This window comes from Benincasa hispida, chromosome 9, assembly GCF_009727055.1.
Source record: "Benincasa hispida cultivar B227 chromosome 9, ASM972705v1, whole genome shotgun sequence".
NCBI classification, from domain to species: domain Eukaryota; kingdom Viridiplantae; phylum Streptophyta; class Magnoliopsida; order Cucurbitales; family Cucurbitaceae; genus Benincasa; species Benincasa hispida.
The window spans coordinates 2,250,439-2,274,286 of NC_052357.1; the positions used below are offsets into that span (position 1 = coordinate 2,250,439).

Below are 23,848 nucleotides of genomic sequence, written 5' to 3' on the forward strand. Positions count from 1 at the left end.
GTTGATGATGAAAAACATTGTCATATTTTTATCAGGCCCCGACTCGTACGATTTGACCAAGAAATGACGTTGGTAAACCAAACCATCGTTCAATAACTCTCCCATTGTTAAGTTTCCATGAGTTATGTCAAGATTTCTAGGCTCATATCTATCTATCTTTCTAACCTCACCTGTAAAAGGGGAAAAAATCAATCACAATCAACGAATTATTCTCTCTTTAAAAAACATACACAAAAATGTTGGAGAAAGAAATAAATTTTTTATCTTACTTGCAATGGTGGACTTAGCAATAATAATGTTAGGTGTTTTGAGCCTTTCTAAACAAATTTTTGGATGACCTTTGAATGGCAAAGTACCTCTATTTATATCTCCAAATCTTTGTTCTTTCTTCAAAATTGAGTTCATTGTCTTACCAAAATCACGACTGTATGATGAAAATATTGCTGCCATTATATGATACTTTTTGCAAAAAAAAAAAAAAAAATGATGATAGAAATAGAGCATTGAAAGAGAGGAGAGAATTACCTTTTATAAGATGTTTTTTTTTTAGATTTTTTTTCTTTAGTGAGATTAATTTTTTTCAGTTTCTTTTTTTTTTTGTCATTTTATGTTTCTAATAATTTAAACCTTTACGATTACCTTTTCATGAATTTTCGGTTTTAAGATGTTATAAAACATTCATTGTTTTCATAAGTTGATGTTGAGTTTTGTATATCAATCAATTGGGAATTGTTTTCTTTTCTTTTCTTCTTTTCTTTTAAAATTCTCTCTCTATGTAATTTGATGTAAACAATGGTGGCAATTTCATTTTAAGTGACAAAAAAAGTGTCTTCAAATACAAAGCAGTTTTTAATATATATAGGTTGCAACTTTGGACCAAGTAGTCAACCATTTAACTAGCTCTTAAAATCAAATACACCCCCTCGTTAATAACTATTTTGTTTTTAAAAATTAAGTTAATGACGCTATTTATTTTCTAATAACTGTTCCAAAATCTAAACAAAATTTTGAAAAAAAATAAACAAATTGTTGTTATTTCAAATATTTTTTTTACGGAATTTCAAACCCATAATAAAGAACTAGAGAGGAAATAACATAATTTCTAAAAATAAAAACCAAAAATGAAATCATTATCAAACAAGGTCCAAAAATATTATTTTAGTCTTTGTACTTTGAACCTGGTTCAATTTTAGACATTGTACTTTCAATCATTTAGTTTTAGTTCATGTACTTTCCATAAATCTTAAATTTAGGCTCCATTTGGAATTGTCGTAGCTTTTAAAATAATTGCTGACAGCTATGCTTTTAGAAAACTCAACTATAAAAAGAATAAGTAGTGTTTGGTAAAATATCAGTTTCAACTTGAAAGAGTAGGTTAGAGTGTTTGATAAATAAATACAAAAAAAAATCTCATTTTAGATATAATAATTAAAATAGACTTATAACCCATCTTTTAAATTTTTTTGTAATTTAAAATTTTAAATAATTGTTTACTATGATAAATTTTGTTTGCTATAAATTAATTTTTAAATTTTAAGGAAAATAATTTATTTTTTAAAAAAATCAATATGGTAGATTTAAAAAAATAATAAAAATAAAAAAGTGATGCATTTGACTCATGAAAAATAGAAAACATATTTTATTAGGTGAGAAATTGATAATATATAAAATAAATCCTTTTTTAAATTATAAGACTGAAAACAAAGTATTGATTAAAAGTGTTTTTAAAGTAACCATGAAATTACCTGTGTTTTTAAAAGTGATTGAATACTGTCAAACGTAGCTTTAATCATTCAAAAATTGAAACCAAAATTGCACTAGAACAAGTCATTTTAACCTATAACCAACTAAATGTACCACTAGTAAAACAAGATTCGAGACAGATTGCAAGAAAAGACGAGATTCATGCAAGAAGATCATAGAATCCTATTGTAATTATTTTTTTTTTCTTTTGTTGGACAAGCGTTTTAAGATTTTTTAATATATAAGATAAAGAAAATTTTGTTGGGTTGGGGGTTGCCAGCCAATGTGTTGTTATTGCCTAACATTGGAAAAATCTTACATTGATTGTTCTGTTTATCGTAGTTATTTTACATCTCTCATAACTTGCTTCCCTGCGATAACATCAATGAGTTCCAAAATTTTGTTTATATTACCAAAATAAAAATAGCCCAATTGACATAGTGATTATATTATCAATGAGATTTAATTCCTCCTACCTCATATTTGAAAAAATAATATATTGTATTTCATATATCAATTTGATGAATTTGGTGAAGCAACAAGAACTATTAAAAAAAACTTAGAATTCACCCTTTAATATCAACCTAATTCAATCAAAAATAAAATCAGATATTAATGATAGAGATTTGTCAGTCAATATCTCATCATAGTTCAATTAGCATAGACTAAGAGGAACTCAAAAAAAAAATATATCAAAAACAAATAATTTTGTCAATTTTGTAAAATTTGGTAGATATAGTACCCATTACCATTTCAAAGATTGAAATTCAATTCATCAACCTGCAAATGTCAAATTCACTAATAATAATAATGTTTTTGGTTGAAAAATATTAAAATAGCTTTCCAGAATGAATGCCAAACCATGTATTAGTTAATGTGTAGCTTTCTATAATTCATCGAGTTGGAGAATTCACAACTAATATGTAGTTTGGCTATGGGCCAGGATTAAAAATTCAATGTCCATGGCGTAAATACAATTACATAGATATATCAGTTAAATATTAATATCAACAGATATTTCTATAAATAAAAAAATTAATCAAATAGTAAAAAGTAAATCAGTAATTCCATCGCAAAAATTTTCCATATATGGTGTTTATACATGACAACGCAATCAGTAAAATCGACAAAGTACATTTTAAGTTCAGTATGAGTATATAGCAGGATGATGTATCCATGGAGGATGTGGAGAAAGGGAAAGAAAACTAGCTCTCTTCACCTAAAATATAACCTCAGATATCGGATTGGAGCAAAACCCATATAACATCCTTGTCTAGAATCTACAAAAATTGTGAGCAACTGAAAATGTCGACCCTCCAAATCCAATTAGGAACTGAAGTTATACACATTTGCAGAAGGAATACATGTCGGAATTTGGCAAAGTACAAATGGGTAAAAAGAAAGGGGAAAAAAAGGGGATAAAAGATAAAAGGGAAAAAAGAAAAAGAGAGAGCGAGAGCAAAACAAGATCTTCAACAAACTACAAACCGGATCACCACAGCTAGCTATAAACCTAGCATGTGACCGTGGTTGTTGATTCTTTGCAGGTAATTAACAGACTCTGGGCAGCTTTCCGAATGATGCTTTTGAATCATCCAGGGACACAAATAGCATCTCAAAAATTTAACCTTCAAATGCAACAATACCTTACATGTTGGGCATTATAATCACCGTCAAATAGTAAGCTCCTTGAATCCGTCGAGCTTTCCGTTATCCGAAATGGAGTTGGCACTTCGATTGGCACCAACCCTTTCTGCATCTTTGAATATTTGGTTGTTCACTGAGTTTGGTACAGCAGAGCTGAGGCTGCCTTCAAAGTACGTCGAGTAAGGGAAGAACGCCGAACATCGAGTTTTCCATCCTAGGTAGAATTCACATAAGCAACACACAACACAAGATAAGAATATATAAATTATTAAAAATCTCAAAATTATGCTAATTTTACACAAAATGTTGAATTACTATCTACTGCTTATATATATGCCAGTATGCCACCACATAAACTTGGTCAGTTGCAGTAACCCACGTCAGAAATCTTGCACTCAAGTTTGTCATTACAGTTCACAGAAAAGGTAGCAAGTAGTAACCCACCACTTCAAGAAATTGAGTGCATTGGCGCAATGTCAATATTGGTCTGTGTCCAATGACAATTTTCCGAACTTAGGTAAACCCTCTGTTCACCATCTCCTACGATCCTACCAGATTCCCCAGATTCGTTTAATTTCTCTTCTTCAGAGTTTTTCCTTCACAAATTCTTGCACATGGGTAAACTTACATTGCAGAACACTTGTTTGATAGGATGTTCCTACAGTTAACATCTGAAGCATCTAATTATCGAGTGGATATGGATTTCTTCACTGCTTCACTGTTCGATTGCTTTAGTTATCAATCAGGTCCGTCAATTGAACTTTGTTCATCTTTGTCAAGGGTGGGGTAGGTAATTCAATAATATGTTGTCTTCTAAATCTTACCACGGTTCTTTTTATAGCTGGTACATGTTTCAAATTTATCTTTCATTACCACGTACTAATTTCAAGTAGTTCTAACCACCTGCTTTCAAGTTGTCCCTCCTACCCACAAATTCAAACCAGTTGGGTGGGTGAGACTGTATTTGTAGCAAAAACTCGCTCACTAACTGAGTAACTGTACTGTTGTGCTGGGGGAATATAACTAACACTCATAACTACATCACAATACAAACATTAAAAAAAAAGGAGGAAAGAAATCCCTTCCCCTCTAGGACAGATGACTTGCACACTAATATATCTCAAATCACCCTTTTAGGACATTTCACCCTCTCTGTAAGCTGTCATTTCTTTCAACTCAAATGCCCCCTACCAACGGTGAAGAAAAAAGCCTGTCAAAAAGATCTGGCAAACATCTATATGTTGTTGGGAAAACAAGTAAATATTGATTTCAGGCTTCAAACAAAATTCCCTCCCGCAAACAATTCATTTGAATACTTCCATTCCATTTTGAGACTACTATCTAACCAACCTCCCCTTCTTATGAGCACTTCATCGATTATACAAATGATTGCTGCCGTGAAAAGTTGGAAGAGGAAATGAGACAACCAAGGCTCTTGGCTTCCTGGTTGGAAGAATATTCTGAAGCAAGTTAGCACAAAAAATCCGTCGAAGGATGTACATGATTAAGTGGGACACGGGTCCAAAAACGCAATATTCCACTCACAAGTAATAGTCTGCTCAAAGCTCCATTTCTGTCACCACATACACATTTTCTGAGGCTACTATCAAGACTCCAAAATAAAACCATTTGATCTTTTATTTAAGTATAATAAATACTGAACCTGGTTATGGGTCTAACAGCTTGATCTTGAAAGTTGCCAACTCATTCTGATGGAAACTACTACTGGTGATGAGATGAAGATAAATAATGGCATGAGGCAACTTTTACTAATGATGAGATTCCTGTTCTTAATTTCTCAACTTGTGAGGTGTTCTATTCCTATCGAGCATAGCTGGAATACTTATTTTGAGGAGAATTCTTGGTTGTATTGTATTTCATGAAAGATTGTTTTGTGGGTGGCCGTCTCTTTTGTGTTATGTTCCATGCTTCCTGCCTGAACAGCTGTACCATCTACTCCACTATGAAGTTTAATCCTCAGGTAATCTCTTCCTTCATTATTTTGGGTTTTGGTTGTCCTTCAATGGGAAGATCCCAAAAAGGTCAAAAATCTTGCTTGGCTAGAAAAGACCACATATTGGCCTGCAGTCAAGTGCATTCTTCCCGGGCTGCACTGGTGTATCCTATGTAGTGGATCTATGGACCTTGATCATATCCTTTGGAACAACTAAATAAAATAAGAGAAATCCTAAACAATGAATATAATTAACTTAATAAACATGTAATATCATTAGCCAATAACATAAATTCATTCAAAGTTTTAGCAGTCCACACTAGGACTATTAGTTCAAAATTAAAAAACAATTGCACACACGAATTGGCAGGGATCTAGTACACTTACTTGATGCGGCAGCATGGTCAATAAGGACTGTTTCCAGGAGCTTGTGAACGGCAATGCACTCCTTCAGCTTCCACTCCTTAATTGGCCCAAGTGCACCATTCCTAATAAAACAAGATCTCAAATCCATTACAAATGGAAAGCTAAAAATATAGACATCCAGTATAAACAGAAAATGAAAGGACTCGGGAGGATGAATTAACCTTGGCACCATGCCGTTTGTTGACTCTTCAATCAATTTGACAGCCTCAGATTTTCTCTGAGGTTCTAATAAATTTAGCATTTCTGCAACTGCAGCTCTGTGCATCAAGGAATCTGCAACGGGAATAAAGATTGTTTTAGAAGCTATAAAAAGCACACAATACATCTATGGAGCATTTGGCTAAGAAGCACAGCTGCAAACACATTGCTTGATGAATATGTGAATCCAAGCACATCATGGAGCTATGAACCATGCCGACAGGAAGTGGCCCCTTAGATTACTCTTTCCAAACATTTGAACAATTATTCTTAGTCAAAAATCAATTTTTGTAGTGAATCTTTGGTGAGTTACGAATTATGTTCGAAAATTGTAGTAGTATTTCCGGGAGTGGGCTTTTTTGTTTACTTCAGTATTACTCTATCAGGAAATTTGAGAGTTGAGTGGATGATAACCTTTGTGTTTCTCAAGAAAAACTTCATTCGCCTCCATCAAAGATCTTTCATGCACCTGACTGCAGTAGGAGTAGATAAAGCCATTTAGAGTAAACCATAGAATGAATATTAGGTGTAACTCAGAAATTCTAAAACCTGATCAGAAGACGCTCTGCATCTAAGACACTCCAAACAAGTTTTTTGCCATCAGTTGTTGGAGCAGGCATTGAGTCCACCTTGCAGAAGAACTTGATCTGTGCACAAATACATAGAAGCTTTAAACAAACCACAAACATTAAAACATGTTAAAGACGCACACACAGAAAACACAAATATAAGCTCTTTCAGACACAATGATACATCTATAAATAAGATATTGTTTTCTTTCTTTAAAATTTTTTTTATTAAAAAAAAGAAGTTGATCCAAATAAGAGATACAACACTTGAAAGCGCATGTGGTAGCAGAATATGAAAATTGGAACTTGAATCCAAGATTCAGAAAGATAAATGGTGTTTAGTCGTAAATTTTGAAATTTTAAAATATAATATCAAAATGATATAGATTGAATTGTATTTTTGAGAGACATACAAGATGTTTAAGGAAAGAGAAAGGAGGTTTAGAGAGACTAGAGAAGGTTGATGGCTAGTTGTATGTATATATATATATATATATATATATTAATATCCATGAGTGTAAAGAGACTTGCTTGTGCACACATCAACTATTCTCACAAGTGTCTTGCCCACAATATTTAGTTGTCAAAGTAACTCCTAGGATATTGAATTTTTAAGTGGCCACCATGGGTTGACAACCCTTTACCATCCACATTGGCCCTCATTAACCACTAAGCCAAACCATCTCTTGTCTATCTCGTCAATAATAGGTTGCCAGAAATATAGGGAGGAGGGCTAACAACCATGGAGGGAAAAAGGGATAACAACCTAGAGAGAGGGATGGGATGTTGGAGGGAAAAGGTGGAAGATGGAGAGGTTGAAGCCTCTTGTCTATCTTGATAAGAGACGTTGAAAGGGATAACAGCCTAGAGAGAGGGATAGAATGCTTGGAGGGAAAAAGTAGAAGATGACAGAGGCTTAGAACAAGAGGCTATGAGTTACGAGAAAAATACAAATTCCTTTCTCATTCCATTTTCTAAACCTCGCTGTGTTTTTCTTTTATCTTTTTTCTACGAAATATTTCATTAATTGGATGAAATTACAACATGTGTGAAAATCCTATCAAGAGGATTACAAAAAATTATTTCAATGGGCTATGAGCTGTGATAAAGTTTTCTTAAAAAGGAAGAACTCAATTTACACCGAGAAGGTAGATAATAGAGAAGAGAAGAGATAAGTATCATGCTCTTTATCGGTGAAGATATGAATTCCTTTCTAACCAAATGAACCACAAAAGGCCCAAATGATGCTCTAGCCCAAGGATTTTGTTTTCCTTTCTTGAAAGGGATGTCCAAAGCATGATGGAGACGAGATCCCAAAGCCTTCAGAATCAAATACGCAAAGGACCTAGCCAAGGTACACAAGCTGAAAAGGTGGCTGAGAGTTCCAACATTTTTGCACGAAATACAGTAGCTTGAAGGGATTTTTAGCCATGAAGATCTTCGCTGGAGGTTGTCATGGGTGCTTAAAAAAATTTAAACAGCAGCTTTGTTAATCTATAACTTTGAAATATTGAATTTAAAAATAAAGATTTGTTTTTCTATTTTTAAAATTAAAATTATTCGGAAAAAAAAAAATGAATGAAGAAGAAAAGGAAAGAAAGAAAACCAAACAGCCTCCAAGTAGCTATGAGACTAATCACATCACATGCAACATACCAAACAACGATGTGAATCTGGGTGTTCCGCATCCAACCTTAGAAGCTGCTTTACAGCCTACAGGAAAGAAGCAGCGAAGATTATAATATTTCTAATAAAATTGTGAACAGAAGGAAGGAATAGCAGGTTTAAGGCAGAGCTGGAGCAATTTTTCGCAAAAAAGATCACTCAGCAAAATTAATTAATTCTCCTATACCGCAGTTAGGGCAATTATTCTGAAGAGAAAAGGGGGGGGGGGGGGGGGGGGGGGGGGGGGGGGGAGGGGGGGGGGGGGCGGCGGGGAGAGTCTGTGTTGGAAACGTATCACTTTACCTGAAAGGCAAGCAAAATTTTCTGCTTTCTCATATTTACTTCAAAAGAAAGTACGTGTGTGTCCAAGGAATCGGGAGAATGCTTCTGAAGTAACTTCAAGTACTTTGTAGCCTCCAGTAATGGATCTTCAACCTATATGAAAATGAAATGAAATTTATGGAGCTTCACAACCCGACCACCCACATAACAATAAACACAGACAGAGAACAACCTGCACCAACTTTTCACCATGTGGATCTGTATCAACAGGTTTGACATGACGTTTCCCGACTTTGAGAGACACCGGAATTATTTGTTTCTTCATTTTTCACATCTGCCTCCTAATATGAAACAGAATATATTATAAATCAACAGAGAGAGAGCCTCCAACAACAGCTACAATAATAAATCACAATACTTTCTTAGCTCGTGCTTCAGCCTTTCTTTGTCTTTGGCCTCATCTTCTTTTTCTGAGAAGGAAGCAAATTTGACATATCATCATCCTCTCCGGTATTTGATTTTGGAGGAGAATCATATAATTTGATATAGCATCTGCATCTCAAATTAAAATAAAATGTTAAAACAAAAAAAATAGAGAAGGCAAACCACATAGAAAAAAAAACTACAGACAGTTTTCCATTTTTCTAGGAGGGAAAGATAAGAAACCAAGTAAACTTTTTCAAAATAGTGGAAAAGAAAGAATACAAAAATGAAGCACTAACAAACAAAAGAAAAAATCTCTTGATAGTTTGTAGAGACTATACTTGTCACAGCTCCCAAGTGGTGTAAATGTTTCTTTTATCCGTTTAAGTGACCTTTCATTATTTGCAAACATTTCTGTAATCTCAATCGACGATCAGAATCATTTTTTTATTATTATCATTATTTTTTTTTTTTTTTTGGTAAGCGTACAAAACATCAAGTCTCATTAAATTCATTAATTTATTATTTTTAAAAAATAACAAAATCGTGGGGCTGTCTGGCTAAAATTATGCACATACTGCTAGCAATTAAGGAGCAAGGACAATCATTTTAGTTCTGGAAACTTCTCAGTTTCCAATCGTGTTGAACACATAAACCTACAATGTATTAGATCTTCATAATCTTTTTAAGGCGTGCATAAAAGGTAAATTAGAGAAATAAATTATTAGTTTATTCACCTTCTCATACATTACGTCTAGGACATAGACTTCTTAACATGAAAGCATTGAAGTGTGTAAAATTTAAATGAACTGAAAGAGACGTTCATATAAAAAAATGAACGGAAAGAAATATATTTTGATAGTCACATCCTAGCCATCATGTCCCAGTTCATAGAAATGACATATTATTATGTATATCAGTACATGGCATCTTAGATGGGGAGTAACAACGGCCAGATATCTATTGGACGTCAAAAGAAGCAAACAGAGGAAGAAAACAAAATAGGTCTTACAAAAAGACTTCACCTGATGGCCCCTATAGCCGCTTTTTGAAAATATGGCTCTGAATGCAATCGATCTTGGAACCTGAGCATATCAACATATGCACGCAAAGTCATCTTCCGCAAGCAATAAGAATGAAAATCAAACTGATCTTCGGTAATATCAGCATAATGCTTCTCAACGGCCAAAAAGTTCTTTAGAGCACGTCCTAGATCACCTTGGCGGAAGTAACTTTCACCAGATGCAAGTTCATACCTTTTAAAAGAAAAAAAAAAGTTCGTTAAAATTTAGTTGAAATTAAGAACAATGATATTGGATAGTTGACAGACAAAACAGAGATGGAGACAAACCACATGCATTGCATATCATGGAGGTTATTGTGCTGATCTCCATCTTTTGTGAACAAAACTGCCGTTTTTTCTGCCAAGGCCACCTTCAAGTATGACAGCATTTTGGAAAGATTAATAGTAAAGCCCAGTGACAGTACACAAGTAACTAGACTGTACATCAGAAACAATATAAAATGCAGAAGCTGAAACGCAAAAGAAAACCATTGTAAAACCTGATCTGCCTGCAGCATACGCTTGACACAATCACTATTTATGTACCGATCGGCCAGATCCATACACCTAGCTTCATCTGCCAATGCAGCAGAAGCAACTGCATCACCAGCATGCTTCAATATCCGGCTCTGTGGTATAATAATACATAAAAACAATAAAAATCAAACATGAATCTGCATCACTAAAAGATAAAGAAAGATATTATGAAAACCAAGTTTTGAAAATAATAATCACAAGTTTTGAAACACTATCATCATTATTGACAACAAAAGATTTATTATGAAAACCAAGTTTTTGAGAATACGTTTCATCACATCTAAACAAGCCTACAAGTCTTAATACATCAGTATGAAATGTTAATGCGCCTTCTCTAGCATAGTTCGAGTGCCTGTGTATATTTAAAAGTCATCTGCCAATCATTTTATGAAATCCTGATTAAATTAAAGCCAACATTGTTTTCCCCATTCTGCATAATACCTTCACAGAGTACAGGTCAATGACAGTTGGAGTGTGTTTTATAGCCTCATCAATCTTGGAGAGAGCAATGTCAAACTGGCCCCTTCTGTCATAGTGCTGAATGCAAAATATCGTAAGCTATATTTTGAAGAAATAAAATCACCTTAAGCAATGTCAAAGTAATCATCAAACTGACAAACACTAACCTGAGCTAATAAGAACAAAATCCACATGTGTGTTGATGGGGGCTCCTTTTCGGTACTGTAGCAAAAAACATAAAAAAAATTTGAAACACATTTTTTTTTATAAGAAACAAAGTTCATTGATGTATGAAATTTATAAAAGATATGCCCAAACCAAAGGAGTAAGAAAAGATTTCTCCAACTGATCAAAAGGAGGATAGAAAATAAAAGCTCCAGAAAGATGTACATATATATATATATATATCAGGAAAAAGAACCTAGAGAGTGCTTTCCCTAGAGGAGGTTGTTCCTTCCATTCCATAAACTCCATAAAAAGGCCCTAATAAGGTACATCCACATGGTTCTTTTACCACTGGTTAACGGATGGGTGGTCGGTTAGAAACATGTATAAATGATGCAGTAATTGAAAAAAAAAATCATAAACATCCTTCCCCCAGAGGTAAGGGTTTTTTTCTTTTTCTTTAATGGTTATAAAAATTAATTAATTAATTAATTAAAAAATTAAAAAATAGTAATAATAATAAATAAATAATAAATTTTAAAATAAAAAAATAATACAAATAAATTTATTAAAAAAAAAAAAAAACACCATCCCAGGCAGATCATCAATGTCCATGGAGTAAAGGGTATAAATGATGATGTAACCCCGATACCATGCCAAAGATAGAAACATTTTTTAATAGAAGCCGAAGATTTGTCTGATGCTTACTCATCAGCATAAAAATTTCCAACAATGTCATAGAACAGATTAAATAGGTCCATAGTAGGAAACAGGGAGATGGAGGGCAAAGTGATGCCGGCAAGAATGCACCAAAACAACAGGATTAAAAAACCACACACTAGTGACCACTGATCAGATTTAAAGCAACTTCTTGCAAAAAGGGGTTAGCAAAGATGTACAAAAGTTTAAGAGAAAAGGCAACAATTTTAGAAAATAAGAAACATCCATATATTTCAATGGTTTCATAAACGGAAATATGCTCAAGTTCCTGTGCTTCCGTATTATTTCTAAGATGCAATGTTTTAAAGCAAAAGATTTGAAAGAAATCAAAACCAAATAACAAATGAAGCAAGTTCATTAAAAATCAAAGACAAAAAAAATGGGCAAAAAAAAAGTAATCATTCATTCCCCTTCTATCATCTTGCATCAACTATTTTTGCCTAGTGGATCTCTCTTTCATTTAATAAAAGCCTAGAACATCGGGTTACTAATTAGTGGAATACCGGTCATTCCGAAATCTTTTTGAATGATATTCAAGAAGGTTTTCTTGAGCAATAAAATTCGTTAAGTTTATATACTGATAATATAATACACTTCGAAAAAGAAAAGGTTGATCAACAATTTTTTTAAAAAAATAGTAGAAATATCCAAATATTGCAATTGTTTTCTCAACAGAAATATGTGAAGTTCCTGTATTTACATATAATTTCTAAGATGCAATGTTTTAAAACAAAAGATTTGAAAGGATTCAAAACCAAATACAGGTTTTCCTATATGACAAATTATCTCACAATAAAAATATAAACTAGGTATGTTTATGCGTTGATAATACACGATAAAAAAGTTTATGTTTTCAACTCTCAGTTTTTATAATTTTTCTCCAATATTTACTTTTACATCAATTACTTCTTCAAAAAGATAATTGAATGAAGGAAAAAAAACATAATTTTCACCCTGTTATTTTTGTCATTTCTTTCCAAATGACATACTTCGTTTTTCCAAATGAAATTTTGTTGGTAACAACCCCCCCCCCCCCCCCCCCCCCCAACAGCAAAAGTCAAGCTTTTCGGCCAACTTTTATTTTTAATTTCCAAAAATTAAAAAAAAAAAAAAAAAAAAAACCCCCCCCCCAAAAAAAAAAAAAATTGGAGGATCTTTGTTTGAATAAGAAACCAATACTATTTTTCAATGAGATGTAAACTTTTCATTATCAAAGGAGAGTCGCAAAAGAAGGGAGAGATGAGATATACCCATACATCAAAACGTTACAGAAAAGGAATCAAGAGATTATGATTACAAAATAATTTAGAAACCAAAACTAATTTCAAAAAGATAAAATAGGAAACTGGATATTCCCTTGGCTAAACTTCGGTGAGTCTCATCTCAATAACGACTAAGACTTCTTAACTCAGAACCTATTTGCACAGTCTCAAAGTTGTAAAAGGTTCTTTGGATCATTGTTGTTGGTTGCTATGGTTTTCGAGGTATGCCTAGTGTGGAATCACCAAAGTGGACAAAGCCTAAAAGTTTTGAAGAAATCTTTAGAAATTGTTGTTTTAAGCTTCTAGATCATGTACTTGATCCAAAATCCTTTAAACAAAACAAAGATTCGTTGATTGCATCATAATATGAAAGCAGATCTAGAAATTCACATGAATATCTGCCAAGTTTACAAGAAGCCCTCCACAATCAGCACTGAGGATAACCTCCTAAACTTTCAATCTTTTTCGTTACATCAATGAGAAGTTGCTTCTTGTTTTAAAAAAAATAGCACCAAGGATAGAAGAGGATTAATTACAAAAGATGGACTCATCTTAACAAAATAAAGCCATACAATGCACAAGAAAGGGACCCATGATTAAAAATAAAAACAAGTTTTTTAAACATAATATCTCAAAATTAGTAATATTTCTATAAGAAAAATACTTGTCACGTTAGCTTTCCATTAGTAGTTAATGGAACAACTAACGGATGAACTAAGAATGCTATTAAATGCAAACATCATGGGTAAAATTCATTTCAGGGCAAAAAAGAAAAGCCCCTTAAAATAAGTCCCAGGCTTTCGATTCCGAACCTGTGTGCAAACACCCCTAAGAGAATTCTTTTGTAATCCCATTGGATGGATCTAGCCTTTTGTATAATTTCATTCAATCAATGAAATTGTTTTTTATGCACACATTTGCACCTTTGATCTACTGAATTTCTAAAAATGATGTCTATCAACCAGCCAAGGCAGGTCATTGCACTTTCCGAGTGGTGTATAAGAGTTGAAGAAAAATGGAGTTTTTATGAGTATCTCGAACACTCAAGTGGCAGGGTTTTTTTGTAAGCTTCCTTCAGTTGGAGGGATGACTTACCCCTTCTATCCTTGGGTTTTTGGCAGTGGCCCTTTGATAAATGGAATGCTATTTCTCTGTTTATCTTCAAAAGAGGAGAGGAGAGAGTGAGAGAGAAATATTACCTGCCAGGGTACTGACCACTTGACCTGATTGACTGCTCCAACCAAAGAATTAATTGCTCTAGTATGTCAGCCTGAACAAGAATTCATTGGAAGGAACAATAGAAAAATTACATGAGTTGATGATTGCTCAAGCAATACAGCCAGTTTGAAAATCCCATTCAAGGGTTCCAAAACTATTCTTTAAAGACAAAAACGAAAAAAACGAAAAAACAAAGGATTGGGCAAACTAACCTTTCCAGGCTGATCATACAGAGGGGAAAGATCAGAGAACAGAGAAGGAACTCCCTGAAGAATTTATATTAAAAATAAATTTTTTAAAAAAAAAAAAAAAAAAACCAAACAAACAAACAGATTCGTTGAATTCCAGCGTCCAGTACAAATTAAGATGACCAACGAACATAATGAATAGCCATAACATAGATACCTTTGTTAAGAGAGGCCGAATATAATTATCAGCCGCATCTTTAAATTTGTCACCTTGCAGAAAATCAAGTGGTATTCTCTGCAAAGAACCACTTTCATCAAGAAACTTAAACTAGGAAAGATCACGTGATGGACAATAATAACAGAAACAGTACAAGTAAAACAGTAGTAACAGTAAGGACAATGACAACTGAACTATCCACAAAAAGCACTAATTTACAATAACGTGCAGAAACATTAACAGAGGAATTCTCTATTTTAATAACAGAAACATCTTTTCTCTATAAGTCTAACTACCTCCACTCACAATCCAAGCATTTTGAAGATTATTCTATCCAGGATATTTGTCTTAATTGGAACGCGTTTTTATTCTCTATGTAATCAAGACAAGTGATTTAGTTCATTCGTATCCTCTAAATTCTTGTATCTCATATTGGAAATGATGAGGGTGCTACGAGGGTGCTACGAGGGTGTCAACATAGTTGAGATGTCCAAGTGCACCTACTGATCCTCAGTTTTCAGTTCTTGTTTGCTTTGGTTTGATATTTTGTCTCTTTGTATTTTGTCCCATTGTAATTGAGCTATTGCTCTTTTCATTATATCAATGAAAAGTTCCTCATCCGTTTCAAAGAAAAATAACAGAAACATCTTTTATTAAGAGGAGCAGAAACAAACATAAGATGGCCACTCATCGGATATACAACTACGAGATTGACAAACTATTACAATAAGGAATATTAATTGTAGATAATAAAAAGAATATATTGCATAAAATAATAGATCCGTGATCCATGTCGGTGCACAAAAGTGGGCTAAACACCCGCACCCTTGGGGAAAAAATTTAAAATAAAAGGTGCTTGTTAGTTTCTTCCTCAACCAAATTCCACATAACATGGTAAAGGAACATGCTTGCCATGAGAAGCCTCCTCTTCCCCTCAATTGAGAGTGTAAAGCAAGCTCCTATGTCGTATCACTAACATGTACGCAGGGGTGTGAAACAAACTTGACCAAATCAACCCGAATCATTAGAGTTGGGTTGGATTAGGCAATATCTTGGTTGAGGTAGGGTCAAAACTTTTAAAGAACCTATGTCGTATCACTCAATTGAGAGTGTAAAGCAAGCTCCTATGTCGTATCACTAACATGTACACAGGGGTGTTAAAAAAACTTGACCAACTCAACCCAAATCATTAGAGTTGGGTTGGATTAGGCAATATCTTGGTTGGGGTAGGGTCAAAACTTTTAAAGAACTGACTGGTTCTCGGGTTCAAAACAAAATATTTCGCTAATACCTATAATTTTTCAATTAAATCTCATTTTCAATATTTCTCCTACTCGATGACCGATAGTAGGTTAGGTTAGATTGGGTTGGACGTTCAATTCTTTGAAGTAGTAGAACCGACCAACCTGATTTGTCCAAAAAATCTCCTAATTTCATCCAATATTTCAGAATAATCTTCCACATAAAACTTTCATCTACTAACTGAAAATGGACTCACAATCCAAAGGAATAGTTGCTGAAGTTTCCTCTAGCATCATTCCATTTTGAAACAGTAATCCAGGCTCCTCATCAATGTTAAAGACTTCCTCTTCCATTCATCTCTCCACCACCAAAAGAACTTTCTAGACAAGGTCAATGTAGTAAACAAGGCTATGAAAGAAACACACCAAATGACCAAGCTCTAGGGTGAGAAGTCATAGAAAATGGAGAATTGATCTCTTGTTGAGCGAGTAAATAACATTAAGTCTTCCCGAGTTCTCCCATTCTCATCCGGAATTGTGTGGTCATGGCCCTTCCCCAAAAGAGAGGAAAACATATGTATGTATTTTATTAGGTTCCTATTAACAACTTGCATGATTTTAAAAAGATTGAAAGGGTAAAATGAGATTCTACTCAATCGTTTGAATGAACATAAGGCCCTTACCTCCCGTGGTTCATCTGCTGTTTAGACCTCACCAAGTACCAAATTCTAGAGAAATGATACTCTAGGGTCGTGTCCTAACGACATACAGGGTTACCAAGATACAAATAAGGTAACAAGGAAATAACAAATTCAGCTTAGTTAGCCCAGGTAGAAAAATGCATACAAAGGAAAAGAATGAGCATTCAATAAGTTATACGATAATACTACATTTAACTAATTCAAAACTTATTTTTGCATAATATGTCATGCCAAAGTTATCATTCAACACATAAGTGTGCAAAACATCCACTTGCACTTTTCTAGTCATATCAAGTTCTATAAATGGCCAGTTATATTTCTCAAGCCAACCTTAAATTTACACAATGAGTGGAAGAAAAACTTTAAAGAATTTTGAAAATATGGTCAAGATGCATACCTTAACAGCAGATGACCACCCATTTTGCTGCCCCAGGGATTTGTACAATTCATCTAACCGTTCAATTTCTTCTGGAGAATACTCCGAATTTTTTGAAAATAGCCCAACACAAACTTGCAGCCCTTCGTAGTATCTAATCAGTTGCAAGAAAAAAATAGCATCATCTGGAACCTAATCAAATGAATTTCCAGGCCATATTCTTCATTTAAAAATCACACATTAAAATATATGTGATAATAGATTCAAAAGCGTGTAGATATATTGATGATAAATAATGGAATGAAATGTGTGTGTGCATTATAGTTAAAATCAGCTTGTGCGTATCTTAACTAATCTTACACGTCTGACTCTAACCGAGCTTGTGCATGTCTCATCTAATCTCACAAGACTACTACCAACCCTACTAAATTAGTTTTTTTCTTTTTATACGAAACATGGTCATTTCATAGATGGTATGAAATAGAAGCCAACCTTGCAACATTAGATTGCTAAGAAAACTCATAAGATATTAAATATTAAGTAGGTAGTCATCATGGTTTGAACTCAATCACGCTAAGTTTTTTTACTTTTTCATCCACATCGATAACTACTATGCCAGCTTATCTTCTGAGGCTTTTCAAGATGTTAAGAAACTGTTAGTCTCTTATAGAGAGAAGGAAAAATAGGAAGGGAAAAAATGATCGCCTTTCTTTCTAATTTAACTCGATGTTTAAATATGAAAACTATCAGCCTATGTAATAGGAAATGTTCCACCAGTGTCTCAGAGCCAAAGAAATAGATTGTCCATCTTTTGATGTTCCATAAAAGCCATATAGGTTGAGATCTTTTCACTCAAAGAGAAGCAGCAGCAGGAGATCGAAATCCTAGAAATCAATGAAGAAAATCAAAGCCATCTAATACCTGTAATTGTCGGGGTTAATGGCAAGTAGCGCCTTGTACAATTTTTCGCCTTCTTCCAGATGTCCAAGCTTCACTAACAGAGAAACCTCTTGTTCCTTGTAAGACAATTTGTCAACCTGTAAATGAGCAGAAAGGTTAGTATTGCGGGTTCTCACTCTGTGTTTTTCTTTTTTTGTTGGGGCAAGAGAGACAAATGTTTTTAACGAGAAATCAAACTTCCATTGAGAACGTGAGTATATGAAAGCTAACTATACAAAAAAAAGATTTCAATCCAAAAGAATAAGACCTAGCAAATAATTAAAGTAATTCAAAAGTTACAAGATACCAAACATCCAAAACAAGACTAACAAGGCCTAATTCCATGATTAAAAAAAATAATAAAAAGAAGAAGCATACATTACACATAACAAATATTTAAAAACAAATAAACAAAAACACAAGATGGGCAAAATTTTGGTCATCACCCCATGTTAACTGGAAAAAAATTAGTTTAAGAACCCAATGAGATGGAATTGACGAAACCAACTTACAATTTTCAGCTCTTTCTTGTGCAACTCAGCGAGAGCTCTTTCAAGAAAGCCACATTCATCCAACAAAGAAATCTGAAAGAAGAATACAAATGGGTTATCAACCAAATTAAACTTGCTAATAAATACTGCCAACAAAGTTTAACCTTGTGACATGTATAGAAACCTCATCAAATTAGAACTGCCAACGCAATTATTACTTTGTTTATAGAAAAGACATATAATTCATTAAAGAGAAAACCTTATACAATAGCATCTCTCCATGCTCGCAGCGTTCACTCTCTGGTGGATAATCATCTTCAAGGGTACCCTCATATGCTTCCAAAATTTCTACTGCTTTTGACGGACTAAAAGTGACCAAAAATTTTAAGCAGAAAACCAAGTGCATTACTCTTTAAGTACACAAAAAATAAATAAATAAATAAATACTTGAGTCAAATAATCTGGCAACCTTCATAAATAAAAACCCAGAATAGTGAAACATCTACTTAAGCCTAAAGATAGAACAATGAATTGTCTATCATATTAAAGTCACAAGGTTTTCAACCCCCGAGCCGGGGTTTCAAATATCTATTTAAAATATATATACATACACTTCTAATTATTTTCAAAACTTCCATATTGAACATAATTGTTATTTATTATTAGCTTTAAATTTTTTCATAATAGGCATTTTCCATTCTCAGGAGCTCTCTGAGAAGGTATGTGAGCTTAAAAGGTTTCCCTGACATTGCTGGGGATGGTGATTAAAATTCTCTTCTTTTTTTCCGAACGTGGAATTTTTATAATAGAAAATTAGAAAAACCCATTTGTGTACATTTTTCATACATAGTAAAATAAATGGATTAAAATTATGAATGTCTTATTATGAGGCTATCCAAAGTAGTTGATACAACTATAAAACATATAATTACAAGTCAAACAGATAGGATTATACTTTGAATTTAAGTGATGAGCAACAGAAAATCCAATCCAGTTCATGCGATGGTTTGGTTTCAAGGTCAAAAGTTGTTGTCTCGTTTCAACAAAGCCTTTCAAGTCTCTCATTTGAGCCTACAACAATATAGGTAAGAAAGAAACATGAGCAAAAAAATCATACCTCCAAAAAAAATCAAATAATAAGGAAAACGATTGCATCATAATGAAAAAGTAAATAAGATGGCACACATCAAAATAGAGATCACCCGGATGTGCTCCAATAAACAGATACCACAAAAACATACAATTTGACTTTCCTTTTATGCATGTTCCAGACCCGGTAACTTAGCAAGACAAAATCTCTAAATAATACATACAAAATGAAATATATGCATTAAGAGGCTAAGGAGGAGGATATGGAGAAATGCTAAAATATCACATACATTATACTGTCGAAACAAATGCAAAAAAAGACATCAAAATGTCAAGAATTCTAGATGCATCCGAGGCTGTGTTTCCGATGAAAAAGATTTCATGCATTTATCTGTCAGCATGGTCCACTCCCTTATTGCTTCAATTTGTTGCAACTCCCAACTAGAAATCTACTTTTCTCTAAATGGACAAAAGCTAGAGCACCCAATTTAAACTCCTCTTCATCACTTCTGATCACCGCCTAACTAATACTTTTTGTTAGCTTGGAGTCTGTGCAAATTTATAGTTACTTCAGCACAAATTTGTGTTATTCATCCAGCAATTGCAGTGCCTTCTACATCTGTATGTCAGCTGTCAGCACCAAGTGGAAGCTTCAGCCAAGTCAATGATTAGCCACAAATTTTAGTAGAGAGAAATCCAATGGGTGATTTTCTCAGCCAATAATGCATATAGTTTTTTTTTTTATTATTATTATTATTAAAAAAAATAAAATTACCCAAATAATTAGTAGCAAAGGTCATCTCGATCCCGTCCTCCGAAATTGCATGCTCATGCGAGAANAATAATAAAAAAAAATAAAACCCTACTTGGGCAAGTCCAAAGTCCAATTGTCAGAGGTTTGGTACCGTTCAGTACTACTTATACAATAAATAAACTTCCCTAACAATAACCTCAATTGGATCATTAGTTCCTGTAAATTTCAGTCTACCAATGTATGGTTTCTCAATGTCAAACAGAAGCACAGAAGCTCTTGTAAACTTATAATTGTTAATAATAATAGCTCAAATTATCATCTGAAAATTTACCAAAAAAACAAATACTGTTACCAAGATTCAGAAGTAACAAAGAATATTTCAGTGTTGCACAAATATAATGCAGAAAACCACAGGTTAAAGCACGAGATATAGTTCAAACCTGTAGAAGCGACAAATCACGCAAAATTTCAATATTGTCAGGATCTATTTTCAGGGCATTCCGATAACATTTAATTGCCTCCCTGTATTCTCTATCCGAACGATATAAAAGACCATAAACATGCCAGCAAACATGACTTTTGAGGTCATTCTGCATCAAAACAAGAACTTAGATGACCAAGAACTAGATATAAATCACCTATTACAAGACAATGGATCTCGAGTACAATGAAAAACACACACAAACCTTTAATCCTAATCGAACAAGCTCATATGCTTCGGCCTTACGGTCCATGCAATTTAATGTCAAACCCTTCATGGATAGAGTTTCTGATATCATGGAGGAATAATAATTATTCGAGATACTAAAAATTACAAAAATAGAAAATAATAAATAGTGCTAGTCCAACATTTTGGCCCGGATGCTACATACAAATTCAAATTGAGTAATCATTAACCATGAGTTGGAAGTACCTCCATGTTCGGGAAACTTCTTCAATATTTGATCAGCTGCTTTCAGGCCCTTCTTGTACTGTTTTGTTTCGTATGATTTCTACAACAAAGGTAAGAACAAAAAAGCACAATACTCAATTAACCATTGCAATAACCCCTCAAACATTGATCAATAAAACAGCTGCCGAATATCATAACAACTACAAAATGACCAAATCACGCCATAGTTGTAGTAACCAGTGAAGTAGCAAACGACACAATTATAATAAAAACTAGCTTTATTATTCACTAGTTCCAATGAAATAAGAATGTTCAAAGTCTCCATTATTCCCCGCATTTCTCAATGAAATAACACAGACCCAGTATAGAGTTCGGGGGGGGAGGGGGAATCTAGGGTTTATGTCCTAATAAAAAGAAAAGACAAGAAGAAAAGGGGGCAAAACTATTTCAGTTCGATCGAACTATGATTAAAGTGATGATGATGAAGCAGATAGAAAGCAATCGATAAACTTACGACGATGAGCTTGAAGAGGTTGGCCTCCTTGGGTGGAAGTGACGCACCCATTGTTGCAGAGAGAGGGAGGTGGGGAAGAGGATGAGAAACAGAGAACCAGAGAGAAGAAATGAGAGTGAAAATGAAATGAAAAAGAACTTGAAGCTTTGTATGTTGTGAGTTTATAGAGAGAGACAGGTGGGTGTGGAGTGGTGGCGTTTATCTGCTGCAACCCTACGGGGAAGGAGAAGATGAAAAAAATAAATAAATAAAATATTGACCGAAAGGAATAAAAAGAATATATGAATTTAGGGAATAAGATTTATATTTGCAAAATTGTAATTTACATTACAATGCGCGCGTGAACTTCCTCCAATAGTTTGTGTTCAAGTCTTGGGTTGTATTTTGTTGGGGACAAAAACCAATTTTGGATAAGAAAATGGTTTTAAATGGAATAACTGCAATATATATATATATATTTATTTATTTATTTATTTTGGTTCTTTTTATATTTGAAAACAGCCAAATCAACAAATAATCTCTTTTGTTCTTATTATCATCAATATTCTTTTAGTAATTTTTTTGTCATGAAGAAAATTTTGATCTTCTTTGAGAATACTAATGCTCGGACCATTTGGTTTTTTTAAAAAAGAAAAAATTAAACATATTCAATCTCGTTTTCTTACAATTATTTGTACCTTTCTTACCTACAAAACTTAAATTCTTAGCCAAAATTCAACAACAAAAATAAGTTTTAAAAATTTACTTTTTTTAGTTTTTCAAAATTTTGACTTGAGTTTTAAAAATATTGATAAAATATAAATATCAAAGGAAGAAATTTATAAGTAGAAGGAATATCCATAAGCTTAATTTCAAAAACTAAAAATCGAATTGTTACCTTGGGACTTAAATAATTTGTGGTTGGCAAAGTTATCCCTTCTTTATATTGCAATTACATTTGGGAAAAAAAAAAACAAACAAATAATAAGTATTAAGGCCAAAAAATAGTTTAGTTCAATTGGTTTAAAAATTGTCTATCTATATTGGTCAGAGGTTTAATTCCATACGCTATAACTTGTCCAAGACAATAATAACAATAAAACTTAGGTACAAAAAAGTAGTCAATAATTAAGACATTCAAATATTTCATTCTACGTGTTGTTGAACTAAACAAATTAAAAGTCACGTGTATGTGACCGCTATAGTTTTACATGTGGATAAAATCTACCATAATTTAACAAATTATTTCAATTTTTTATAAGTCCTTATACATGGTACCCAAAAACTACAAAATCCTTACAATGTTGTGTTAGAAGTACAACATTTTAATTAATTTTGACACAATGTATCTATATATATTTAATATATATGTTTTGTGTGATCATTTTGACTTTTTTTTTTTTTAACAAAGGTAATGTATTATTAAAGAGAGACTCCCCAGTATGTGGTCAAGATATCAGCAAAACATTATAAACAATATAACAAAGCAACCAAATAGCCCAATCAAACAAACAAAACAACCTACAACCCAAGGATGAAGGTACAAAGGATAAAAGTCCACTTCGTTCCTAGAAAAGCCCTCAGCTACTTAGAACAACATATAAAATTCTCAAACTGAATATCCAGACTAAGCAACTCAAGAGGACGTAAAGAGGTGCCATGGATTCGCCTATTATAATCGTGCAAAACATGATAAAGAACAACACACCAAGCAACTCTCCAGACATCGCGCCTCAAAACTTAGTTGATTCCCTTTATTAAAGTGGCAAATCCAAACAAGTATAATACCCCAATACGATATCCTATGGGAACGCGTACCCCACAAAAGCATGTCCCTCCATGTAGCCTTACTAAGAACACTAAAATAAATTAAAAAATGATTCATATGATCCATATAAATGGCACGCATAAACATAGTCATTAAAAATATCAAAACACCATCGTCTAACATGATCACAAGTCTGTAACTAATCTCGAATAGCAAGAGTCAAGAAATGAAAGCATGCATAGAAACATTTTCCCAAAAACAAAGGATGCATCTAAGATTTTTTTCCTTTTTAAAAAAAGGCACACTAGAAACAACAAGGGAGCCAGATTATACAATCATCCTGCCTAACCTCAGCGTTAATTAAATAT

The 23,848-nt window shown here is 33.3% G+C and overlaps 1 protein-coding gene across 1 annotated transcript; it reads right to left on the reverse strand.

The window, feature by feature from the left end:
• Positions 1–2,797: 2,797 nt before the first annotated feature.
• Positions 2,798–22,001, reverse strand: LOC120085535 (N-terminal acetyltransferase A complex auxiliary subunit NAA15-like). Its single transcript, XM_039041555.1, is given in 28 exon segments — positions 2,798–3,604; positions 5,732–5,832; positions 5,932–6,043; positions 6,383–6,441; positions 6,518–6,615; positions 8,194–8,250; positions 8,506–8,637; positions 8,717–8,773; positions 8,775–8,825; positions 8,903–8,935; positions 8,937–9,036; positions 9,933–10,163; positions 10,259–10,341; positions 10,471–10,599; positions 10,949–11,044; positions 11,134–11,188; positions 14,313–14,383; positions 14,544–14,597; positions 14,737–14,814; positions 17,076–17,208; positions 17,976–18,091; positions 18,506–18,577; positions 18,744–18,849; positions 19,440–19,555; positions 20,768–20,917; positions 21,014–21,096; positions 21,241–21,319; positions 21,734–22,001. Coding segments are annotated over 28 exon segments (2,691 nt in total). The 5' UTR covers positions 21,785–22,001; the 3' UTR covers positions 2,798–3,416.
• Positions 22,002–23,848: the final 1,847 nt, after the last annotated feature.